Source organism: Petromyzon marinus, unplaced genomic scaffold (assembly GCF_048934315.1).
Source record: "Petromyzon marinus isolate PM22_M1 ecotype Great Lakes invasive population unplaced genomic scaffold, UKy_Petmar_22M1.pri1.0 PM_Scaffold_48, whole genome shotgun sequence".
In the NCBI taxonomy this organism is placed as follows: Eukaryota; Metazoa; Chordata; class Hyperoartia; order Petromyzontiformes; family Petromyzontidae; genus Petromyzon; species Petromyzon marinus.
This window is the reverse complement of record NW_027423479.1, coordinates 216,223-240,000: the sequence shown is the minus strand read 5'-3', so window position 1 is coordinate 240,000 and position 23,778 is coordinate 216,223. Positions and strand designations below refer to the sequence as shown.

Here is a 23,778-nt window from a genome sequence, read left to right as displayed (position 1 = left end):
GTGGGTCTCTGTTAGTGTGGGTCTCTGTGGGTCTCTGTGAGTGTGGGTCTCTGTGGGTCTCTGTTAGTGTGGGTCTCTTTTAGTGTGGGTCTCTTTTAGTGTGGCTCTCTTTTAGTGTGGCTCTCTTTTAGTGTGGGTCTCTTTTAGTGTGGGTCTCTGTGGGTCTCTGTTAGTGTGGGTCTCTGTGGGTCTCTGTGGGTCTCTTTTAGTGTGGGTCTCTGTGGGTCTCTGTGAGTGTGGGTCTCTGTTAGTGTGGGTCTCTGTTAGTGTGGGTCTCTGTGAGTGTGGGACTCTGTGGGTCTCTGTGAGTGTGGGTCTCTGTTAGTGTGGGTCTCTGTGAGTGTGGGTCTCTGTGAGTGTGGGACTTACACAGCTCGCAACATAAACAGACACTTTAGTTTTAGTGTGTCTCTGTTAGTGTGGGTCTCTCTTAGTGTGGGTCTCTGTGCGTCTCTGTGAGTGTGTGTCTCTGTGTGTCTCTGTTAGTATGTGTCTCTGTTAGTGTGGGTCTCTGTGAGTGTGGGTCTCTGTGAGTGTGGGTCTCTGTTAGTGTGGGTCTCTGTGGGATCTCTGTTAGTGTGGGTCTCTGTGGGATCTCTGTTAGTGTGGGTCTCTGTTAGTGTGGGTCTCTGTTAGTGCGGGTCTCTGTGAGTGTGGGTCTCTGTGGGTCTCTGTTAGTGTGGGTCTCTGTTAGTGTGGGTCTCTGTTAGTGTGGGTCTCTGTTAGTGTGGGTCTCTGTTAGTGTGGGTCTCTGTTAGCGTGGGTCTCTGTTAGTGTGGGTCTCTGTTAGTGTGGGCCTCTGTTTGTGTGGGTCTCTGTGGGTCTGTTAGTGTGGGTCTCTGTGAGTGTGGGTCTCTGTGAGTGTGGGTCTCTGTGAGTGTGGGTCTCTGTGAGTGTGGGTCTCTGTGAGTATGAGTCTCTGTGGGTCTCTGTGAGTGTGGTTCTCTGTGAGTGTGGGTCTCTGTGAGCGTGGGTCGCTGTGGGTCGCTGTGGGTCTCTGTGACTGTGGGTCTCTGAATATGGTCGTCTGAGTATGGGCCTCTGTATGGTCTATGTATCTCTATTAATCTGTCTCTGTGTGTCTCTATGGGTGTCCATGTATCGCTACACATCTGTGTGTATAGAGTATTTCTCTGCTGCTATACATTTCACACAGTGATATTAGCCACTTGGCTGAGCTGATTTCACTACCTGTGATGGCATTCGGGTTCTGTGTTAATCACCGAGTCTCCCATAGTGTTCAGTGTTAATCACTGAGACTCCCATAGGGTTCAGTGTTAATCACTGAGACTCCCATAGGGTTCAGTGTTAATCAATGAGTCTCCCACAGGGTTCACTGTTAATCACTGAGACTCCCACAGGGTTCAGTGTTAATCACAGAGTCTCCCATAGGGTTCAGTGTTAATCACAGTCTCCCACAGGGTTCACTGTTAATCACTGAGACTACCATAGGGTTCAGTGTTAATCACAGAGACTCCCACAGGGTTCAGTGTTAATCACCGAGACTCCCACAGGGTTCAGTGTTAATCACCAAGACTCCCATAGGGTTCAGTGTTAATCACCGAGACTCCCACAGGGTTCAGTGTTAATCACTGAGACTCCCATAGGGTTCAGTGTTAATCACCGAGACTCCCACAGGGTTCAGTGTTAATCACAGAGACTCCCATAGGGTTCAGTGTTAATCACCGAGACTCCCACAGGGTTCAGTGTTAATCACTGAGACTCCCATAGGGTTCAGTGTTAATCACTGAGACTCCCATAGGGTTCAGTGTTAATCACCGAGTCTCCAACAGGGTTCAGTGTTAATCACTGAGACTCCCATAGGGTTCAGTGTTAATCACTGAGACTCCCATAGGGTTCAGTGTTAATCACCGAGACTCCCATAGGGTTCAGTGTTAATCACCGAGACTCCCATAGGGTTCAATGTTAATCACTGAGACTCCCATAGGGTTCAGTGTTAATCACCGAGACTCCCATAGGGTTCAGTGTTAATCACCGAGTCTCCCATAGTGTTCAGTGTTAATCACTGATACTCCCATAGGGTTCAGTGTTAATCACTGAGGCTCCCATAGGGTTCAGTGTTAATCACTGAGACTCCCATAGGGTTCAGTGTTAATCACTGAGTCTCCCATAGGGTTCAGTGTTAATCACTGAGTCTCCCATAGGGTTGTGTTAATCACTGAGTCTCCCATAGGGTTCAGTGTTAATCATTGAGTCTCCCATAGGGTTCAGTGTTAATCACTGAGACTCCCATAGGGTTCAGTGTTAATCACTGAGACTCCCATAGGGTTCAGTGTTAATCACTGAGACTTCCATAGGGTTCAGTGTTAATCACTGAGACTCCCATAGGGTTCAGTGTTAATCACTGAGACTCCCATAGGGTTCAGTGTTAATCACTGAGACTCCCATAGGGTTCAGTGTTAATCACTGAGACTCCCATAGGGTTCAGTGTTAATCACTGAGACTCCCATAGGGTTCAGTGTTAATCACTGAGACTCCCATAGGGTTCAGTGTTAATCACTGAGACTCCCATAGGGTTCAGTGTTAATCACTGAGACTCCCATAGGGTTCAGTGTTAATCACTGAGACTCCCATAGGGTTCAGTGTTAATCACTGAGACTCCCATAGGGTTCAGTGTTAATCACTGAGACTCCCATAGGGTTCAGTGTTAATCACTGAGACTCCCATAGGGTTCAGTGTTAATCACTGAGACTCCCATAGGGTTCAGTGTTAATCACTGAGACTCCCATAGGGTTCAGTGTTAATCACTGAGACTCCCATAGGGTTCAGTGTTAATCAGTGAGACTCCCATAGGGTTGTGTTAATCACTGAGACTCCCATAGGGTTCAGTGTTAATCACTGAGACTCCCACAGGGTTCAGTGTTAATCACTGAGACTCCCACAGGGTTCAGCGTTCATCACTGAGACTCCCATAGGGTTCAGTGTTCATCACTGAGACTCCCATAGGGTTCAGTGTTAATCACTGAGACTCCCATAGGGTTCAGTGTTAATCACTGAGACTCCCATAGGGTTCAGTGTTAATCACTGAGACTCCCATAGGGTTCAGTGTTAATCACTGAGACTCCCATAGGGTTCAGTGTTAATCACTGAGACTCCCATAGGGTTCAGTGTTAATCACTGAGACTCCCATAGGGTTCAGTGTTAATCACTGAGACTCCCATAGGGTTCAGTGTTAATCACTGAGACTCCCATAGGGTTCAGTGTTAATCACTGAGACTCCCATAGGGTTCAGTGTTAATCACTGAGACTCCCATAGGGTTCAGTGTTAATCACTGAGACTCCCATAGGGTTCAGTGTTAATCACTGAGACTCCCATAGGGTTCAGTGTTAATCACTGAGACTCCCATAGGGTTCAGTGTTAATCACTGAGACTCCCATAGGGTTCAGTGTTAATCACTGAGACTCCCATAGGGTTCAGTGTTAATCACTGAGACTCCCATAGGGTTCAGTGTTAATCACTGAGACTCCCATAGGGTTCAGTGTTAATCACTGAGACTCCCATAAGGTTCAGTGTTAATCACTGAGACTCCCATAGGGTTCAGTGTTAATCACTGAGACTCCCATAGGGTTCAGTGTTAATCACTGAGACTCCCATAGGGTTCAGTGTTAATCACTGAGACTCCCATAGGGTTCAGTGTTAATCACTGAGTCTCCCATAGGGTTCAGTGTTAATCACTGAGTCTCCCATAGGGCTTAGTGTTAATCACTGAGTCTCCCATAGGGTTCAGTGTTAATCACTGAGACTCCCATAGGGTTCAGTGTTAATCACTGAGACTCCCATAGGGTTCAATGTTAATCACTGAGACTCCCATAGGGTTCAGTGTTAATCACCGAGTCTCCCATAGGGTTCAGTGTTAATCACTGAGACTCCCATAGGGTTCAGTGTTAATCACTGAGACTCCCATAGGGTTCAGTGTTAATCACTGAGATTCCCATAGGGTTCAGTGTTAATCACTGAGTCTCCCATAGGGTTCAGTGTTAATCAGTCTCCCATAGGGTTCAGTGTTAATCACTGAGACTCCCATAGGGTTCAGTGTTAATCACAGGGTCTCCCATAGGGTTCAGTGTTAATCACTGAGACTCCCATAGGGTTCAGTGTTAATCACTGAGACTCCCAGAGGGTTCAGTGTTAATCACTGAGACTCCCATAGGGTTCAGTGTTACTCACTGAGACTCCCATAGGGTTCAGTGTTAATCACTGAGACTCCCATAGGGTTCAGTGTTAATCACTGAGTCCCCCATAGGGTTCAGTGTTAATCACTGAGACTCCCATAGGGTTCAGTGTTAATCACTGAGACTCCCATAGGGTTCAGTGTTAATCACTGCGACTCCCATAGGGTTCAGTGTTAATCACTGAGTCTCCCATAGGGTTCAGTGTTAATCATCGAGACTCCCATAGGGTTCAGTGTTAATCACTGAGTCTCCCATAGGGTTCAGTGTTAATCAGTGAGTCTCCCATAGGGTTCAGTGTTAATCACCGAGTCTCCCATAGGGTTCAGTGTTAATCACTGAGTCTCCTATAGGGTTCAGTGTTATTCACTGAGTCTCCCATAGGGTTCAGTGTTAATCACCGAGTCTCCCATAGGGTTCAGTGTTAATCACTGAGTCTCCCATAGGGTTCAGTGTTAATCACTGAGTCTCCCATAGGGCTCAGTGTTAATCACTGAGTCTCCCATAGGGTTCAGTGTTAATCACTGAGTCTCCCATAGGGTTCAGTGTTAATCACCGAGTCTCCCATAGGGTTCAATGTTAATCACTGAGTCTCCCATAGGGCTCGGTGTTAATCACTGAGTCTCCCATAGGGCGCAGTGTTAATCACTGAGTCTCCCATAGGGTTCAGTGTTAATCACTGAGTCTCCCATAGGGTTCAGTGTTAATCAGTGAGTCTCCCATAGGGTTCAGTGTTATTCACTGAGTCTCCCATAGGGTTCGGTGTTAATCTCGGAGCCTGTGGTAGGCCTCTGCAAGAGTGAACGTTGTCCCTTTACAAACCCGGGAGGGGGGGGGTTAAAGAGTCACCCCATTGGCTGATGGCGGCAACGGAGGGGTGGTTCAACCAATCAGTGCGCTGAAATGGGCTGGGGGGGCGGGGGGCGAGGGGCTTGAAAAGAGAGGAGGGGGGGGGTTAAAATAAATAAATAACTCCGTGCCCGCCGCCATTTTTGGTTGTTGCCTTTCAACAAAACTGAGGCGAGCAACTTGAAAAAAACCCAAAATAAAATTGAACAAAAAAACACCTCAGGGTAAATCCGAGGGCTGCCTCCTCTCCTCCTTCCTTCCCCTTCCTCCTCCTCACCTGGGAGCGAAGGTCCCGCGCGGCAGAGCGCGGTTCTCCACCCGCCTCTCTCTCCGTATCCGAATCGCCGTAGCCCGCCAGCTCCTCCATCTTTTACCTCCGGTGGTGGGCGGGGCCGGCGTGTGTGGGCGGGGCGTTGAAATACCCGGATGCTCGCGTGACGTAACGGACGCACGGAGGTGGGGTGGGGGAGGGCGTGTCTTGCGTGGCGACGTCTTGACGCACGGGGTCGACTTGGTTGCTGGTGGGATTGGTGGATGATCGCGTGACGTAATGACGCACGGAGGTGGGGCGGGGAGGGCGTGTCTGCGTGGTGACGTGTTGACGTGCGAGGAGGATTGTTGGAAGGTTTTAGGAAATGCCCGGATGCTCGCGTGACGTAATGAAGCACCAAGATGGGGGCGTATCTGCCTACCGACGTAATGACGTACGGGAAGGGTTGTCGGTTTACTGAAATGCCCGCAGGCTTGCATGACGTAACGACGCCCGTACGGCGCGTTTCTGCGTGGTGATGTCATGACGTACGGGATTGGGGTCTGCGCGGTGACGTCATTACATACTGGGGTGGGGTCGTCGATTTAATGGGCGGGGCGAGGGTGCGAGGGAGTCCCCGGATGTTAGCGTGACGTCGCGCAAAAATCACAATGGGAATGTTGAGTCGGCGCGCGTGCAGGTTAATCCGATGAGCTATGAAGCTCTTTGATCACGGATGACCAGTCACGGGGGGAGGCCAATAAGGTGGTCAGAACGTGACGCTAAATACGTCACCACGGCGCCTGTGCCAGGCTAGGTGCATGAGGAGGAGGTCACGGGGCAGACCCTGCAGGTGCCAAGGGTTGTATTGCTGTGCCAGGCTAGGTGCATGAGGAGGAGGTGAAGGGGCAGACCCTGCAGGTGCCATGGGTTGACTGCTGTGCCAGGCTAGGTGCAGGAGGATGAGGTCACCCACTCACCCACCCACTCACACAAAGACAAAGATCCCCCGTATAGCCTTAACAGATTGTAGGGGCAAGTGCTGTTAGCGAGCAGCACCTATAAAGGCTAGCGGCACTGTGGCACACGAGGTGGTGGGTGGCCAAGACCACGCCCATACCCACGACCTGTAGACCAGGCGAGGTAGCCAACATCTTATCAGGGTCTGGGATCGAACCCACGACCTCCTGTATACCAGGCGAGGTAGTCAACATCTCATCAGGGTCCGGGATCGAACCCACGACCTCCTGTAGATCAGGCGAGGTAGTCAACATCTCATCAGGGTCTGGGATCGAACCCACGACCTGTGTACCAGGCGAGGTAGTCAACATCTCATCAGGGTCTGGGATCGAACCCACGACCTCCTGTATACCAGGCGAGATAGTTAACATCTCATCAGGGTCTGGGATCGAACCCACGACCTGTGTACCAGGCGAGGTAGTCAACATCTCATCAGGGTCTGGGATCGAACCCACGACCTCCTGTATACCAGGCGAGATAGTTAACATCTCATCAGGGTCTGGGATCGAACCCACGACCTGTGTACCTGGCGAGGTAGTCAACATCTCATCAGGGTCTGGGATCGAACCCACGACCTCCTGTATACCAGGCGAGGTCGTCAACATCTCAGAGCGTCTGGGATCGAACTCACGTCCTCCTGTAGGCCAGGCGAGGTAGTTAAAATCTCATCAGGGTCTAGGATCGAACCCACGACCTCCTGTATACCAGGCGAGGTAGTAAACATCTCAGCAGGGTCTGGGTGCGAATCTTCCGGAAGACAGAAGAATATTCCAGAAGATCGCCGTAATTGGTTTCTGAACGCTGACAACTCTGCTTCGAAGGATTTTTCGTAAGATCCGTAAATGGAATTCCGTAAAAAAACAACTCCAATACTTCCGGAAGAAGGAATACATTTTCCGGAAGATTGGTAGGAGCAAGCGGCAGGGGGTTTCCGACCTTCAAGAACCCTTCTGGAAAAAAGTTTTGATTTCAGACAGCATACATTAATTTTTCGTCTCCCCCTCTCCTCTTTTCAGAACAGAGATGGACTCGTCCTTCTAAATAAACTGTCAAATCGCTGCGCGTGGCGCTGACGTTTTTTGTAATAAATAAATACACCGTTTAAAAATAAATTTATTGATGCAAACCGACACACCTGATGACGACCGTTTGTGTTATGGTCGAAACGTCGTGATAATTTTTTTGTTTTATATAAATTTTATTATTTTATTGTTTCCCTTCAACGTGACTTTACCGAAAGAGCTAAGACTATAATAACCCTTCCGGAAGTTAATTAGTTAATTCCGGAAGATCTGTAAATGGGAATTCCGTCAGAAAAAAAAACGGGAAATGAACTCTTCTGGAAGAGGGAATATTCTTCTGGAAGTTGGAATATGATTCCGGAATAAGATTGGTAAGAGGGAGGGAGTTTACGAACGCAAACAAGTCTTCTGGAATTTTGATTTAAAGTTTTCGTGACTGCAGTAATTCATATTCTTAGTTCTTTCGGTAAAGTCACGTTGAAGGGAAACAACAAAATAATAAAATATATATAAAAGACAGAGGTTCTTTGTAAGCCATCTGGCTACCAAGAGAGATTCGTTCATGAGGCTATCCACATATACAAGCACAGAGACAATTTCAACCGAGAAGATGGATTATATCTTAGCAATCATTGGAAAGATTTGATAAACCATTTCAGGTCTTAATTGATTGTTCACGCTTACAGTGGCTTTCAGACAGCATACATTATAAAAAAAATTCGTCTCCCCCCTCTTCTTTTCAGAATATAGATGGACTAGTCATAAATAAACTGCCAAATCGTTGCGCGTGGCGCTAACGTTTTTTATAAATAAATAAATACACCGTTTAAAAATAAATTTATGCAAACCAACACACCTGAAGACGACCGTTTGTGTTATGATCGAAACGTCGTGAGAATTTTTATTGTTTTATATATATTTTATTATTTTGTTGTTTCCCTTCAACGTGACTTTACCGAAAGAACTAAGAATATGAATTACTGCAGTCACGAAAGCTTTAAATCAAAATGTAATATCATAACCCTTCCGGAAGTTAATTAGTTAATTCCGGAAGATCTGTAAATGGGAAATCCGTCAGAAAAAAAACGGGAAATGAACTCTTCTGGAAGATGGAATATTCTTCTGGAAGATGGAATAAGATTCCGGAATAAGATTGTTAAGAGCGGAGGGAGTTTACGAACGCAAACAAGTCTTCTGGAAGTTTTATTCCGGAAGACCGTTAGGAAGAGGCGGTTGGTGGGGCGGGGGGTTTACGAACGGGAAACAGTTCTACCAGAAACCGGAAGATGCTTCCGGAAGATGTTTATCCGAGGAGGTGCGTGGAGGAGGGGGAGGCGGGGTTAACGAACGCGAGCGACTCTTCCGGAAGAATCTTCCGGAATATTTACATCCAGGAAAATAATCTTCTGGAAGATAGACGTGGTGAGGTTTACGAACGCGAACAAATCTTCCGGAAGTCTCGCCTAGCATCTCTCGGTAAGTTACCTCGCGGTGAAATCCGATTCCCGTTGTTTAAAATAACAAACACCACGCAAACAACAACAACTGTTACTTATTTATTGTTAGTCGACGTTAAAGACTCCAAGCGGCGGCGCTAGCGGGCTTTGTCTCGAAACGAAATTTAAAACAATTTTTTTTAAAAACTTCCCTCAGAGAGAGAGAGGGTGGGGCCTAGTCGGTTCAGGCTTCACTCGCTCCCGGAGTTGGGGTTCCTGTAGGGTTAAATGTTGATCATTGGGGTTCCTGTAGGGTTAAATGTTGATCATTGGGGTTCCTGTAGGGTTTAATGTTAATCATTGGGGTTCCTGTAGGGTTTAATGTTAATCAGTGGGGTTCCTGTAGGGTTAAATGTTAATCAGTGGGGTTCAATGTTAGTGGGGTTCCTGTAGGGTTAAATGTTAATCAGTGGGGTTCCTGTAGGGTTCATTGTTAAACAGTGGGGTTCCTGTAGGGTTTAATGTTAATCAGTGGGGTTCCTGTAGGGTTTAATGTTAATCATTGTGGTTCCTGTAGGGTTTAATGTTAATCAGTGGGGTTCCTGTAGGGTTAAATGTTAATCAGTGGGGTTCAATGTTAGTGGGGTTCCTTTAGGGTTAAATGTTAATCAGTGGGGTTCTTGTAGGGTTCATTGTTAAACAGTGGGGTTCCTGTAGGGTTTAATGTTAATCAGTGGGGTTCCTGTAGGGTTTAATGTTAATCAGTGGGGTTCCTGTAGGGTTTAATGTTAATCAGTGGGGTTCCTGTAGGGTTAATCAGTGGGGTTTCTGTAGGGTTAAATGTTAATCAGTGAGGTTCCTGTAGGGTTAAATGTTAATCAGTGGGGTTCCTGTAGGGTTCATTGTTAAACAGTGGGGTTCCTGTAGGGTTGATCAGTGGGGTTCCTGTAGGGTTTAATGTTAATCATTGGGGTTCCTGTAGGGTTAAATGTTAATCAGTGGGGTTCCTGTAGGGTTTAATGTTAATCAGTGGGGTTCATTGTTAATCAGTGGGGTTTCTGTAGGGTTAAATGTTAATCAGTGGGGTTCCTGTAGGGTTTAATGTTAATCAGTGGGGTTCCTATAGGGTTCATTGTTAATCAGTGGGGTTCCTGTAGGGTTTAATGTTAATCAGTGGGGTTCCTGTAGGGTTTAATGTTAATCAGTGGGGTTCCTGTGTTAATCACTGAGTCTCCCATAGGGTTCAGTGTTAATCAATGAGTCTCCCATAGGGTTCAGTGTTAATCACTGAGATTCCCATAGGGTTCAGTGTTAATCAATGAGTCTCCCATAGGGTTCAGTGTTAATCACTGAGTCTCCCATAGGGTTCAGTGTTAATCACTGAGACTCACATAGGGTTCAGTGTTAATCACCGAGTCTCCCATAGGGTTCAGTGTTAATCACTGAGACTCCCACAGGGTTCAGTGTTAATCACTGAGTCCCCCTTAGGGTTCAGTGTTAATCACTGAGACTCCCATAGGGTTCAGTGTTAATCACCGAGACTCCCATAGGGTTCAGTGTTAATCACTGAGACTCCCATAGGGTTCAGTGTTAATCACCGAGACTCCCATAGGGTTCAGTGTTAATCACTGAGACTCCCACAGGGTTCAGTGTTAATCACTGAGACTCCCACAGGGTTCAGTGTTAATCACCGAGACTCCCATCGGGTTCAGTGTTAATCACCGAGACTCCCATAGGGATCAGTGTTAATCACTGAGACTCCCATAGGGTTCAGTGTTAATCACTGAGACTCCCATAGGGTTCAGTGTTAATCACTGAGACTCCCATAGGGTTCAGTGTTAATCACCGAGACTCCCATAGGGTTCAGTGTTAATCACCGAGACTCCCATAGGGTTCAGTGTTAATCACCGAGACTCCCACAGGGTTCAGTGTTAATCACCGAGACTCCCACAGGGTTCAGTGTTAATCACTGAGACTCCCATAGGGTTCAGTGTTAATCACTGAGACTCCCATAGGGTTCAGTGTTAATCACTGAGACTCCCACAGGGTTCAGTGTTAATCACTGAGACTCCCACAGGGTTCAGTGTTAATCACCGAGACGCCCACAGGGTTCAATGTTAATCACCGAGACTCCCATAGGGTTCAGTGTTAATCACTGAGACTCCCATAGGGTTCAGTGTTAATCACTGAGACTCCCACAGGGTTCAGTGTTAATCACTGAGACTCCCACAGGGTTCAGTGTTAATCACTGAGTCTCCCATAGGGTTCAGTGTTAATCACTGAGACTCCCACAGGGTTCATTGTTAATCACTGAGACTCCCACAGGGTTCAGTGTTAATCACTGAGACTCCCATAGGGTTCAATGTTAATCACTGAGACTCCCACAGGGTTCAGTGTTAATCACTGAGACTCCCACAGGGTTCAGTGTTAATCACTGAGTCTCCCATAGGGTTCAATGTTAATCACTGAGACTCCCACAGGGTTCAGTGTTAATCACCGAGACTCCCACAGGGTTCAGTGTTAATCACCGAGACTCCCACAGGGTTCAGTGTTAATCACTGAGACTCCCATATGGTTCAGTGTTAATCACTGAGACTCCCACAGGGTTCAGTGTTAATCACCGAGACTCCCATAGGGTTCAGTGTTAATCACTGAGACTCCCACAGGGTTCAGTGTTAATCACTGAGACTCCCATAGGGTTCAGTGTTAATCACTGAGACTCCCACAGGGTTCAGTGTTAATCACCGAGACTCCCATAGGGTTCAGTATTAATCACTGAGACTCCCATAGGGTTCAGTGTTAATCACTGAGACTCCCATAGGGTTCAGTGTTAATCACCGAGACTCCCATAGGGTTCAGTGTTAATCACCGAGACTCCCACAGGGTTCAGTGTTAATCACTGAGACTCCCATAGGGTTCAGTGTTAATCACCGAGACTCCCATAGGGTTCAGTGTTAATCACTGAGACTCCCATAGGGTTCAGTGTTAATCACTGAGACTCCCACAGGGTTCAGTATTAATCACTGAGACTCCCACAGGGTTCACTGTTAATCACCGAGACTCCCATAGGGTTCAGTGTTAATCACTGAGACTCCCACAGGGTTCAGTGTTAATCACTGAGACTCCCACAGGGTTCAGTGTTAATCACCGAGACTCCCATAGGGTTCAGTGTTAATCACTGAGACTCCCATAGGGTTCAGTGTTAATCACTGAGACTCCCATAGGGTTCAGTGTTAATCACTGAGACTCCCATAGGGTTCAGTGTTAATCACCGAGACTCCCATAGGGTTCAGTGTTAATCACTGAGACTCCCATAGGGTTCAGTGTTAATCACCGAGACTCCCTCCCCCCTCAGAAAATGCCGGACAGAGGCCGAACAGAGCTGACGGTCCGACGGAGGGCGCACTCTTCCGCCAAACGCAAGCGGTCTTCCTCATCCTCCTCATCCTCCTCATCCTCATCATCGTCGTCATCGTCGTCATCGTCGTCGTCATCATCGTCATCATCGTCGAAGGACAGAAAGTCGCGCAAGAGGCGGAAGGACTCCAAGGGGGCTGCCGCCTCCGGCGAGGGGAAGCGGAAAGTCGAGGGGAGACGGAGGAAGGAGGCGGCGGAGGAGGAGGAGGAGAGACGGAAGAAGAAGAAGAGGAGGAAGAGGAGGAAGCTCAAGAAGGAGCTCAAGAGAGAGAAGAGGAGGAGGAGGAGGGAGCGGAGGCGATTGAAGAAGGGCAGCGGCGGTGACGTCGTCCCCGCCGCTGCCGTCCTTGGCGGTGCCGATGGCGCCGGTGGCGGTGCCGGTGGTGCCGGTGGTGGTGGCGCCGGTGGTGGTGGTGGTGGCGACGATGGCGACGTGCTGCCTGGACCCAGCCTCAACGAGCAGTCACTGCCAGGTCCCCAGTTTTGAGCGCACCGCGCGCGGGAGCACTGTACACACTGTACGCACTGTACGCACCGCACGCGCAGCGCACGTACTGTGCACACTGTGTACAGTGTGTACAGTACGCACACTGCGCACACTGTACACGCTGTGTGCACCGTACACACCGCGCGTACAGCGCACACTGTACACACCGCGTGCACACTATGCACTGTACACACTGTACACACTGCGTACAGTGCGCGCACTGCACAAACGCCGACGGAGCACTGTACGTGCCCCCCCCCCCCCTCCCCGCACATCGGCAGGGTCAGGGTCAGGGTCAGGCGTCTACAGCCTCCACGCAGACCGCTACAGACCCGGCGTCCCGGGGTTCGATTCCCGCTCAAGTTTCAAGTTTCATTTCTTCGGTGTAGTCCCTGTGAGCCATGCGGTTCTGCAGAGAACTGTTACACCACAACCAGATACAAAACTAAAATAAAGCCACACCGTCAGTGGCGATTAACCGAACCGGTCCCGGGCCTCCCCCTAGGTCGGCTCGGCCTCAAACGAGTGCCTGGTGCGGTGTGTAGTGAACATCGCTAGCACTGGGGAGACAAAGGCGGCCGGGCGCGGTGCTGGTAGCCACCCACCCCCTCTGTGTGTGCCACAGTGCCGGTAGCCTTGATAGGTGCTGCTGCTGCTGCTGCTCGTTACTAACAGCACTTGCCCCGACAGTCTGTTACAGGCTACACGGGGGAGCTTTGCTTTTATCTTTCTGTGTCTCACCAAGTCTCCATGTGTGTCTCTGTGTCTCTCTGTGGGGTGTTCCTCCCTGTGTCTCTGTGTGTGTGGTGTCTCCCCCTGTGTCTCTGTGTGTGTGGTGTCTGTGTGTGGTGTCTCTGTGTGTGTGGTGTCTCCCTCTGTGTCTCTGTGTTTGTGGTGTCTCCCCCTGTGTCTCTGTGTGTGTGGTGTCTCTGTGTGTGCCTCTGTCTCCCCCTGTGTCTCTGTGTGTGTGTTGTCTCTGTTTGTGTGGTGTCTGTGTGTATGTGTGTGGTGTCTCTGTGTGTGCCTCTGTCTCCCCCTGTGTCTCTGTGTGTGCCTCTGTGTGTATGTGTGTGCCTCTGTGTCCTCCCCACGTCTCCCCCGCATCTCACGTCTCCCCCACGTCTCCCTGTGTCTCCCCACGTCTCCCTTTGTCTCCTCCACGTCTCCCTGTGTCTCCCCACGTCTCCCTGTGTCTCCCCACGTCTCCCTGTGTCTCCCCCACGTCTCCCTGTGTCTCCCCACGTCTCCTTGTGTCTCCTCCACGTCTCCCTGTGTCTCCCTGTGTCTCCCCACGTCTCCCTGTGTCTCCCCCACGTCTCCCTGTGTCTCCCCACGTCTCCCTGTGTCTCCCTGTGTCTCCCCACGTCTCCTCCACGTCTCCCTGTGTCTCCTCCACGTCTCCCTGTGTCTCCTCCACGTCTCCCTGTGTCTCTCCACGTCTCCCTGTGTCTCCTCCACGTCTCCCCACGTCTCCCTGTGTCTCCTCCACGTCTCCCTGTGTCTCCTCCACGTCTCCCTGTGTCTCCCCACGTCTCCCTGTGTCTCCTCCACGTCTCCCTGTGTCTCCCCACGTCTCCCTGTGTCTCCCCACGTCTCCCTGTGTCTCCCCCACGTCTCCCTGTGTCTCCACGTCTCCCTGTGTCTCCCCCGTGTCTCCCTGTCTCTCCCTCGTGTCTCCCCACGTCTCCCCACGTCTCCCTGTGTCTCCCCACGTCTCCCTGTGTCTCCCCACGTCTCCCTGTCTCCCCCATGTCTCCCCACGTCTCCCTGTGTCTCCCTGTGTCTCCCCACGTCTCCCTGTGTCTCCCCCACGTCTCCCTGTGTCTCCTCCACGTCTCCCTGTGTCTCCCCCGTGTCTCCCTGTCTCTCCCTCGTGTCTCCCCACGTCTCCCCACGTCTCCCTGTGTCTCCCCACGTCTCCCTGTGTCTCCCCACGTCTCCCTGTCTCCCCCATGTCTCCCCACGTCTCCCTGTGTCTCCCTCGTGTCTCCCTGTGTCTCCCTGTGTCTCCCCACGTCTCCTCCACGTCTCCCCATGTCTCCCTGTGTCTCCCCCACGTCTCCCTGTGTCTCCCCCACGTCTCCCTGTGTCTCCTCCACGTCTCCCCACGTCTCCCCACGTCTCCCCACGTCTCCCTGTGTCTCCTCCACGTCTCCCTGTGTCTCCTCCACGTCTCCCTGTGTCTCCTCCACGTCTCCCTGTGTCTCCCCACGTCTCCCTGTGTCTCCTCCACGTCTCCCCACGTCTCCCTGTGTCTCCTCCACGTCTCCCTGTGTCTCCTCCACGTCTCCCTGTGTCTCCCCACGTCTCCCTGTGTCTCCTCCACGTCTCCCTGTGTCTCCCCACGTCTCCCTGTGTCTCCCCACGTCTCCCTGTGTCTCCCCCACGTCTCCCTGTGTCTCCACGTCTCCCTGTGTCTCCCCCGTGTCTCCCTGTCTCTCCCTCGTGTCTCCCCACGTCTCCCCACGTCTCCCTGTGTCTCCCCACGTCTCCCTGTGTCTCCCCACGTCTCCCTGTCTCCCCCATGTCTCCCCACGTCTCCCTGTGTCTCCCTGTGTCTCCCCACGTCTCCCTGTGTCTCCCCCACGTCTCCCTGTGTCTCCACGTCTCCCTGTGTCTCCCCCGTGTCTCCCTGTCTCTCCCTCGTGTCTCCCCACGTCTCCCCACGTCTCCCTGTGTCTCCCCACGTCTCCCTGTGTCTCCCCACGTCTCCCTGTCTCCCCCATGTCTCCCCACGTCTCCCTGTGTCTCCCTCGTGTCTCCCTGTGTCTCCCTGTGTCTCCCCACGTCTCCTCCACGTCTCCCCATGTCTCCCTGTGTCTCCCCCACGTCTCCCTGTGTCTCCCCCACGTCTCCCTGTGTCTCCTCCACGTCTCCCCACGTCTCCCCACGTCTCCCCACGTCTCCCTGTGTCTCCTCCACGTCTCCCTGTGTCACCCCACGTCTCCCTTTGTCTCTTCCACGTCTCCCCACGTCTCCCCACGTCTCCCCACGTCTCCCCACGTCTCCCTGTGTCTCCCCGTGTCTCCCCGTGTCTCCCCGCGTCTCCTCCACGTCTCCCTCGTGTCTCCCTCGTGTCTCCCCCGTGTCTCCCCCGTGTCTCCCCCGTGTCTCTCCCCACGTGTCTCCCCCGTGTCTCTGTCCACGTGCAGGCGTCTCCCCGTGTCTCCCCCCCCGTGTCTCCCCCGCGTCTCCCCCCGTGACGTCTCCCCCCCCCGCGTAGACCCTCCCACGGGGCCACGCGTCTCCGTGAGGCCTCTGACCCAGGCCCAGTACCAGAAGCTGCAGAACCACGTGCGGAGAGAGACCGACCCCACCACCGGACGCACACGGTAACCACGGCAACCCCCACATTAAGGGAGGTGGGGGACGAGAATGGTAACCACGGCAACCCCCACGCGGTGGGGGGTGGGCACGGTAACCACGGCAACCCCTTCATGATAGGGGGGTGGGGGGAGGGGGCACGGTAACCACAGCAACCCCCACGCGGTGGGGGGGTGGGGGGGGGCACGGTAACCGCGGCAACCCCTTCACGATGGGGGGGTGGGGGGGGTCACGGTAACCGCGGCAACCCCTTCACGATGGGGGGGTGGGGGGAGGGGCACGGTAACCACGGCAACCCCCACGGGGTGGGGGGGTGGGGCACGGGCACAGTAACCGCGGCAACCCCTTCAAGATGGGGGGGGGGGTGGAGATGGGGGGACAGGCACTGTAACCATGGCAACCCCCTCACGATAGGAGGTGGATGCACGGTAACCACGGCAACCCCCTCACGATGGGGGTGGAGAGGGGGGAGGACAGGCACTGTAACCATGGCAACTCCCTCACGATAGGGGGTGGGGGCACGGTAACCACGGCAACCCCCTCATTAAGGGGGGTGGGGGACGAGAATGGTAACCACGGCAACCCCCTCACGATGGGGGGGGGGGGTGGTTCACCGTAACCACGGCAACCCCGTAGTTACCGGGGCTGCTGCTGCTCGCTACTAACAGCACTTGCCCCTACAGCCCTGCTAGAGGCTACCTGGGGGTAGCTTTGTCTGTGTGTGGTGTGTGTAGTACATAGACACTGCTGCTGCTACTCGCTAGCTAACAGCACTTGCCCCTACAGCCCTGCTAGAGGCTACCTGGGGGTAGCTTTGTCTGTGTGTGGTGTGTGTAGTACATAGACACTGCTGCTGCTACTCGCTAGCTAACAGCACTTGCCCCTACAGCCCTGCTAGAGGCTACCTGGGGGTAGCTTTGTCTGTGTGTGGTGTGTGTAGTACATAGACACTGCTGCTGCTACTCGCTACTAACAGCACTTGCCCCTACAGCCCTGCTAGAGGCTACCTGGGGGAGCTTTGTCTGTGTGTGGTGTGTGTAGTACATAGACACTGCTGCTGCTACTCGCTAGCTAACAGCACTTGCCCCTACAGCCTGCTGGAGGCTATGCGGGGGACATTTGTATCTTTGTGGCGAACGTGTGTTGAACGTCTGTTGAACGTCTGTTTGAACGTCTGTTGAACGTCTGTTGAACGTCTGTTGAACGTCTGTTCAACGTCTGTTCAACGTCTGGTTGAACGTCGTTTGAACGTCGTTTGAACGTCTGTTTGAACGTCTGTTGAACTTCTGTTGAACGTCTGTTGAACATATGTTTGAACGTGTGTTGAACGTGTGTTGAACGTCTGTTGAACATATGTTTGAACGTGTGTTGAACGTCTGTTGAACGTCTGTTGAATGTCTGTTCAACGTCTGTTCAACGTCCGTTCGAACGTCTGTTGAACATATGTTTGAACGTGTGTTGAACGTCTGTTGAACGTCTGTTGAACGTTTGTTTGAACGTCTGTTCAACGTCTGTTCAACGTCTGTTCGAACGTCTGTTTGAACGTCTGTTTGAACGTCTGTTGAACGTCTGTTGAACGTCTGTTTGAACGTCGTTTGAACGTCTGTTTGAACGTCTGTTGAACATATGTTTGAACGTGTGTTGAACGTGTGTTGAACGTGTGTTGAACATATGTTTGAACGTGTGTTGAACGTCTGTTGAACGTCTGTTGAATGTTTGTTTGAACGTCGTTTGAACGTCTGTTGAACGTCTGTTGAAGGTCTGTTTGAACGTGTGTTGAACATCTGGTTGAACGTGTGTTGAACGTGTGTTGAACGTCTGTTGAACGTCTGTTCAACGTCTGTTCAACGTCTGTTCAACGTCTGTTTGAACGTCTGTTCAACGTCTGTTCAACGTCTGTTTGAACGTCGTTTGAACGTCGTTTGAACGTCTTTTTGAACGTCTGTTGAACTTCTGTTGAACGTCTGTTGAACATATGTTTGAACGTCTGTTGAACATATGTTTGAACGTGTGTTGAACGTGTGTTGAACGTCTGTTGAACATACGTTTGAACGTGTGTGAACGTCTGTTGAACGTTTGTTTGAACGTCTGTTGAACGCCTGTTCAACGTCTGTTTGAACGTCGTTTGAACGTCGTTTGAACGTCTGTTTGAACGTCTGTTGAACGTCTGTTGAACGTCTGTTGAACGTCTGTTGAACGTCTGTTGAACGTCTGTTTGAACGGCTGTTGAACATCTGTTGAACGTCTGTTGAACGTGTGTTGAACGTGTGTTGAACGTCTGTTGAACGTGTGTTGAACGTGTGTTGAACGTCTGTTGAACGTGTGTTGAACGTCTGTTGAACGTCTGTTGAACGTCTGTTGAACGTCTTTTTGAACGTCTGTTGAACGTGTTGAACATCTGTTTGAACGTGTGTTTGAACGTGTGTTTGAACGTCTGTTGAACATCTGTTTGAACGTGTGTTTGAACGGCTGTTGAACGTCTGTTGAACGTGTGTTGAACATCTGTTTGAATGTGTGTTGAACGTGTTTGAACGTCTGTTTGAACGTCTGTTGAACATCTGTTTGAACGTGTGTTTGAACGACTGTTGAACGTCTGTTGAACGTCTGTTGAACGTCTGTTGAACGTCTGTTTGAACGTGTGTTTGAACGTCTGTTGAACATCTGTTTGAACGTGTGTTTGAACGGCTGTTGAACGTCTGTTGAACGTCTGTTGAACATCTGTTTGAACGTGTGTTGAACGTCTGTTGAACGTGTGTTGAACGTGTTTGAACTGTGTTGAACATCTGTTTGAACGTCTGTTGAACGTCTGTTGAACGTCTGTTGAACGTCTGTTTGAACGTGTGTTGAACGTCTGTTGAACGTCTGTTGAACGTGTGTTGAACGTGTGTTGAACGTGTGTTGAACGTCTGTTGAACGTGTGTTGAACGTGTGTTGAACGTGTGTTGAACGTCTGTTGAACGTCTGTTGAACGTCTGTTGAACGTCTGTTGAACGTCTTTTTGAACGTCTGTTGAACGTCTGTTGAACGTGTTGAACATCTGTTTGAACGTCTGTTTGAACGTGTGTTTGAACGTCTGTTGAACATCTGTTTGAACGTGTGTTTGAACGGCTGTTAAACGTCTGTTGAACGTGTGTTGAACATCTGTTTGAATGTGTGTTGAACGTGTTTGAACGTCTGTTTGAACGTGTGTTTGAACGTCTGTTGAACATATGTTTGAACGTGTGTTTGAACGGCTGTTGAACGTCTGTTGAACATCTGTTTGAACGTCTGTTTGAACGTGTGTTTGAACGTCTGTTGAACATCTGTTTGAACGTGTGTTTGAACGTCTGTTGAACGTCTGTTGAACGTCTGTTGAACGTGTGTTGAACGTCTGTTGAACGTCTGTTGAACGTCTGTTGAACGTGTGTTGAACGTCTGTTGAACGTCTTTTTGAATGTCTGTTGAACGTCTGTTGAATGTCTGTTTGAACGTGTGTTTGAACGGCTGTTGAACGTGTGTTGAACGTGTGTTGAACATCTGTTTGAACGTGTGTTGAACGTCTGTTTGAACGTCTGTGAAACGTGAGTTGAACGTCTGTTGAACGTCTGTTTGAACGTCTGTTGAACGTGTGTTGAACGTCTGTTTAACGTCTGTTTAGCGTCTGTTTGAACGTCTGTTGAACGTGTGTTGAACGTGTGTTGAACGTGTGTTTGAACGTCTGTTGAACGTCTGTTTGAACGTCTGTTGAACGTCTGTTGAACGTCTCAGGGTGGTGAGAGGAGACGGGGAGATTCTGGAGGAGATTGTGAGCAGAAAGAAACACCACGACATTCATAAGGTGAGGCTCACTGAGCCACACTGAGGCTCACTCCCATAGGCTTCAGTGTTAATCACTGAGACTCCCATAGCGTTCACTGTTAATCACTGAGACTCCCATAGGGTTCAGTGTTAATCACTAAGACTCCCATAGCGTTCACTGTTAATCACTGAGACTCCCATAGTGTTCAGTGTTAATCACTGAGACTCCCATAGGGTTCAGTGTTAATCACTGAGACTCCCATAGGGTTCAGTGTTAATCACGGAGACTCCCATAGGGTTCAGTGTTAATCACTGAAACTCCCATAGCGTTCAGTGTTAATCACTGAGACTCCCATAGGGTTCAGTGTTAATCACTGAGACTCCCATAGGGTTCAGTGTTAATCACCGAGACTCCCATAGGGTTCAGTGTTAATCACTGAGACTCCCACAGGGTTCAGTGTTAATCACTGAGACTCCCATAGCGTTCAGTGTTAATCACTGAGACTCCCATAGGGTTCAGTGTTAATCACCGAGACTCCCATAGGGTTCAGTGTTAATCACTGAGACTCCCATAGGGTTCAGTGTTAATCACCGAGACTCCCATAGGGTTCAGTGTTAATCACTGAGACTCCCATAGGGTTCAGTGTTAATCAGTGAGGCTCCCACAGGGTTCAGTGTTAATCACTGAGACTCCCATAGGGTTCAGTGTTCATCACTGAGACTCCCATAGGGTTCAGTGTTAATCACCGAGACTCCCATAGGGTTCAGTGTTAATCACTGAGACTCCCATAGGGTTCAGTGTTAATCACCGAGACTCCCATAGGGTTCAGTGTTAATCACTGAGACTCCCATAGGGTTGAGTGTTAATCACTGAGACTCCCATAGGGTTCAGTGTTAATCACTGAGACTCCCATAGCGTTCAGTGTTAATCACTGAGACTCCCATAGGGTTCAGTGTTAATCACCGAGACTCCCATAGGGTTCAGTGTTAATCACTGAGACTCCCATAGGGTTCAGTGTTAATCACCGAGACTCCCATAGGGTTCAGTGTTAATCACTGAGACTCCCATAGGGTTCAATGTTAATCACTGAGACTCCCACAGGGTTCAGTGTTTAATCACTGAGACTCCCATAGGGTTCAATGTTAATCACTGAGACTCCCACAGGGTTCAGTGTTAATCACTGAGGCCCCCATAGGATTCAGTGTTAAGCACTAAGACTCCCATAGGGTTCAGTGTTAATTACTGAGACTCCCATAGGGTTCACTGTTAATCACTGAGACTCCCATAGCATTCAGTGTTAATCACTGAGACTCCCACAGGGTTCAGTGTTAATCACTGAGACTCCCATAGGGTTCAGTGTTAATCACTGAGACCCCCATAGGGTTCAGTGTTAATCACTGAGACTCCTACAGGGTTCAGTGTCAATCACTGAGGCTCCCACAGGGTTCAGTGTTAATCACCGAGACTCCCATAGGGTTCAGTGTTAATCACTGAGACTCCCATAGGGTTCAGTGTTAATCACTAAGACTCCCTCAGGGTTCAGTGTTAATCACTAAGACTCCCATAGGGTTCAGTGTTAATCACTGAGACTCCCATAGGGTTCACCGTTAATCACCAAGACTCCCATAGGGTTCACTGTTAATTACTCAGTCTCTCTCCCTGTGCGGTGCTGATGTTACAGATGGCTACGAAGAGGGATGGAGAGGCTTTCCAGGCTAAACAGGGGCTCAGCAGGCGGTGATGAAGACACGGGGAGACACGGGGAGACACCCACTCACTCACTCACCGACCCATCCATCCACTCACTCACCCACTCACCAACCCACTCACACACTGACCCACTCACCCACTCACCAACTCAGCGACCCACTCACCAACTCACCCATCCACTCACCAACTCACCCATCCACTCACCGACCCACTCACTGACCCACTCACCAACTCACCCACTCACCCACCCACTCACCAACTCATCCACCCACTCACCCATCCACTCACTCACTCACCCACTCAGCAACTCACCCATCCACTCATCCACTCACTCACCCACACACCCACCCACCTACTCACCGACCCACTCACTCACTCACCAACCCACTCACTCACACACACACTCACTCACCCACTCACCTACCCACTCACTCACTCACCCACTCACTCACTCACACACCCACCCACTCACTCACCGACCCACTCACTCACTCACACACTCATAAACACACTCACTCACACACTCACTCACTCACCCACTCACACACTCACCCACTCACTCACCCACACACTCACTCACTCACCCACTCACACTCACTTACACACTCACTCACTCACCCACTCACACTCACTTACACACTCACCTACCCACTCACTCACTCACCCACTCACTCACACACCCACTCACTCACCGACCCACTCACACACACACACACCCACTCACTCACCCACTCACTCACTCACCCACTCACTCACCCACTCACTCACCCACCCACACGTGTAAGAGAGACAGAGACTCGGACGCGGATGTGCCAGTCTCTGGGTTTTATTTGGTGGTGGTGGCAGTAGCGGTGGTAGTGGTGGTGAGTGTCTGTGTGAGTCTGAATGTCTGTGTGTGTGTCTGTGTGAGTGTATCTGTCTGTGTGTGTCTGAATGTCTGTGTGTGTCTGAATGTGTGTGTCTTTGTGTGTCTGTGTGCGTGAATGTATGTCTGTCTGTGCGAGTGTCTGTGTGTGCGTCTGTGTGTTTGCCTGTGCGAGTGAATGTATGTGTCTGTGCGAGTGTCTGTGTGTGTGTCTGTGTGTGTGTCTGTGTGTTTGTTTGCCTGTGTGAGTGAATGTATGTGTCTGTGAGTCTGAATGTATGTGTGGGTGTCTGTGTGTCTTTGTGTGTCTGTGTGCGTGAATGTATGTCTGTGCGAGTGTCTGTGTGTTTGCCTGTGTGAGTGAATGTATGTGTGTCTGTGTGAGTCTGAATGTGTGTGTGTCTGAGTGTCTGTGTGTCTGTGTGTGTCTGTGTGAGTGAATGTTTGTCTGTGCGAGTGTCTGTGTGAGTGTCTGTGTGTTTGCCTGTGTGAGTGAATGTATGTGTGTCTGTGTGAGTCTGAATGTGTGTGTGTCTTTGTGTCTGTGTGAGTGAATGTATGTGTCTGTGTGAGTCTGAATGTGTGTGTGTCTGAGTGTCTGTGTGTGTCTTTGTGTGTCTGTGTGAGTGAATGTATGTCTGTCTGTGCGAGTGTCTGTGTGTTTGCCTGTGTGAGTGAATGTATGTGTGTCTGTGTGAGTCTGAATGTGTGTGTGTCTGTGTGAGTGAATGTATGTCTGTGCGAGTGTGTGTGTGTCTGTGTGAGTGAATGTATGTGTCTGTGTGAGTGTGTGTCTGTGTGTTTGTCTGTGTCTGTGTGTGGGGAGCGGTGGGTGTAGTGGTTAGCGCTACGCTGCGCTACGAACCTGGCGACCCGACTTCAATTCCCGCTCACAGCCAACACCACCAGCGACGATTATCTGAACCGGTCCTGAGCCTTCCCTAGGTCGACTCAGCCTCAAATGATTACCTGGTGTAGCGGTGTGTAGTGAACATCGCCACTGGGGGAGAGACAAAGGCGGCCGGGCGAGGTGACGTGTGCCACAGTGCCGGTAGCCTTCAGAGGCGCTGCTGCCACTACTCGCCAGCTCAGCACTTGCCCCTGCAGCCCTGCTAGAGGCTACCTGGGGGAGCTTCGTCTTTGTGTGGGTAGCGGTCCGTTCGTGTTTGTAATTAAAACTCGGGACGTTGGAAACAAGCCGTGGCTCAACTGCTCCGATGCTGTGATGGGTGGGTGGTGAGTGGGTGGGTGAGTGAGTGGGTGGGTGAGTGAGTGGTGTGTGAGTAAGTGTGTGAATGTGTGAGTGAGTGCATGATGAGTGTGTGACTGAGTGTATGAGTGTGTGTGTGAGTGAATGAGTGTGAATGAGTGAGTGTGTGTGAGTGTATGATGAGTGTGTGAGTGAGTGTATGATGAGTGTGTGAGTGAG

General features: G+C 50.6%; 1 protein-coding gene and 1 long non-coding RNA gene across 3 annotated transcripts in view; one reads left to right on the top strand and one right to left on the bottom strand.

Moving 5' to 3' along the window:
• The window catches only part of LOC142923402 (uncharacterized), an 8,278-nt gene extending 2,813 nt beyond the window's left edge, over nucleotides 1-5,465 (bottom strand). Inside the window, exon 1 of the long non-coding RNA XR_012940742.1 lies at nucleotides 5,318-5,465. This is a non-coding gene — a long non-coding RNA (uncharacterized LOC142923402). The remainder of the gene's footprint in view (nucleotides 1-5,317) is intronic.
• A 3,223-nt stretch (nucleotides 5,466-8,688) lies between these two features.
• On the top strand, nucleotides 8,689-23,546 carry LOC142923399 (uncharacterized). 2 transcript variants are annotated; one of them, XM_076064488.1, is made up of 5 exons: nucleotides 8,689-8,808; nucleotides 12,124-12,658; nucleotides 15,896-16,004; nucleotides 19,744-19,813; nucleotides 21,456-23,546. In XM_076064488.1, exons 2-5 carry the CDS (start codon nucleotides 12,127-12,129, stop codon nucleotides 21,513-21,515), a joined length of 771 nt encoding a protein of 256 aa, XP_075920603.1. In that variant the 5' UTR covers nucleotides 8,689-8,808; nucleotides 12,124-12,126; the 3' UTR covers nucleotides 21,516-23,546. The 2 variants fall into 2 exon arrangements, 1 of the variants encoding a protein (XP_075920603.1); XR_012940740.1 differs by lacking the exons at nucleotides 8,689-8,808; nucleotides 12,124-12,658; nucleotides 21,456-23,546 and having other exon boundaries at nucleotides 12,670-16,004; nucleotides 19,744-19,783.
• Nucleotides 23,547-23,778: the final 232 nt, after the last annotated feature.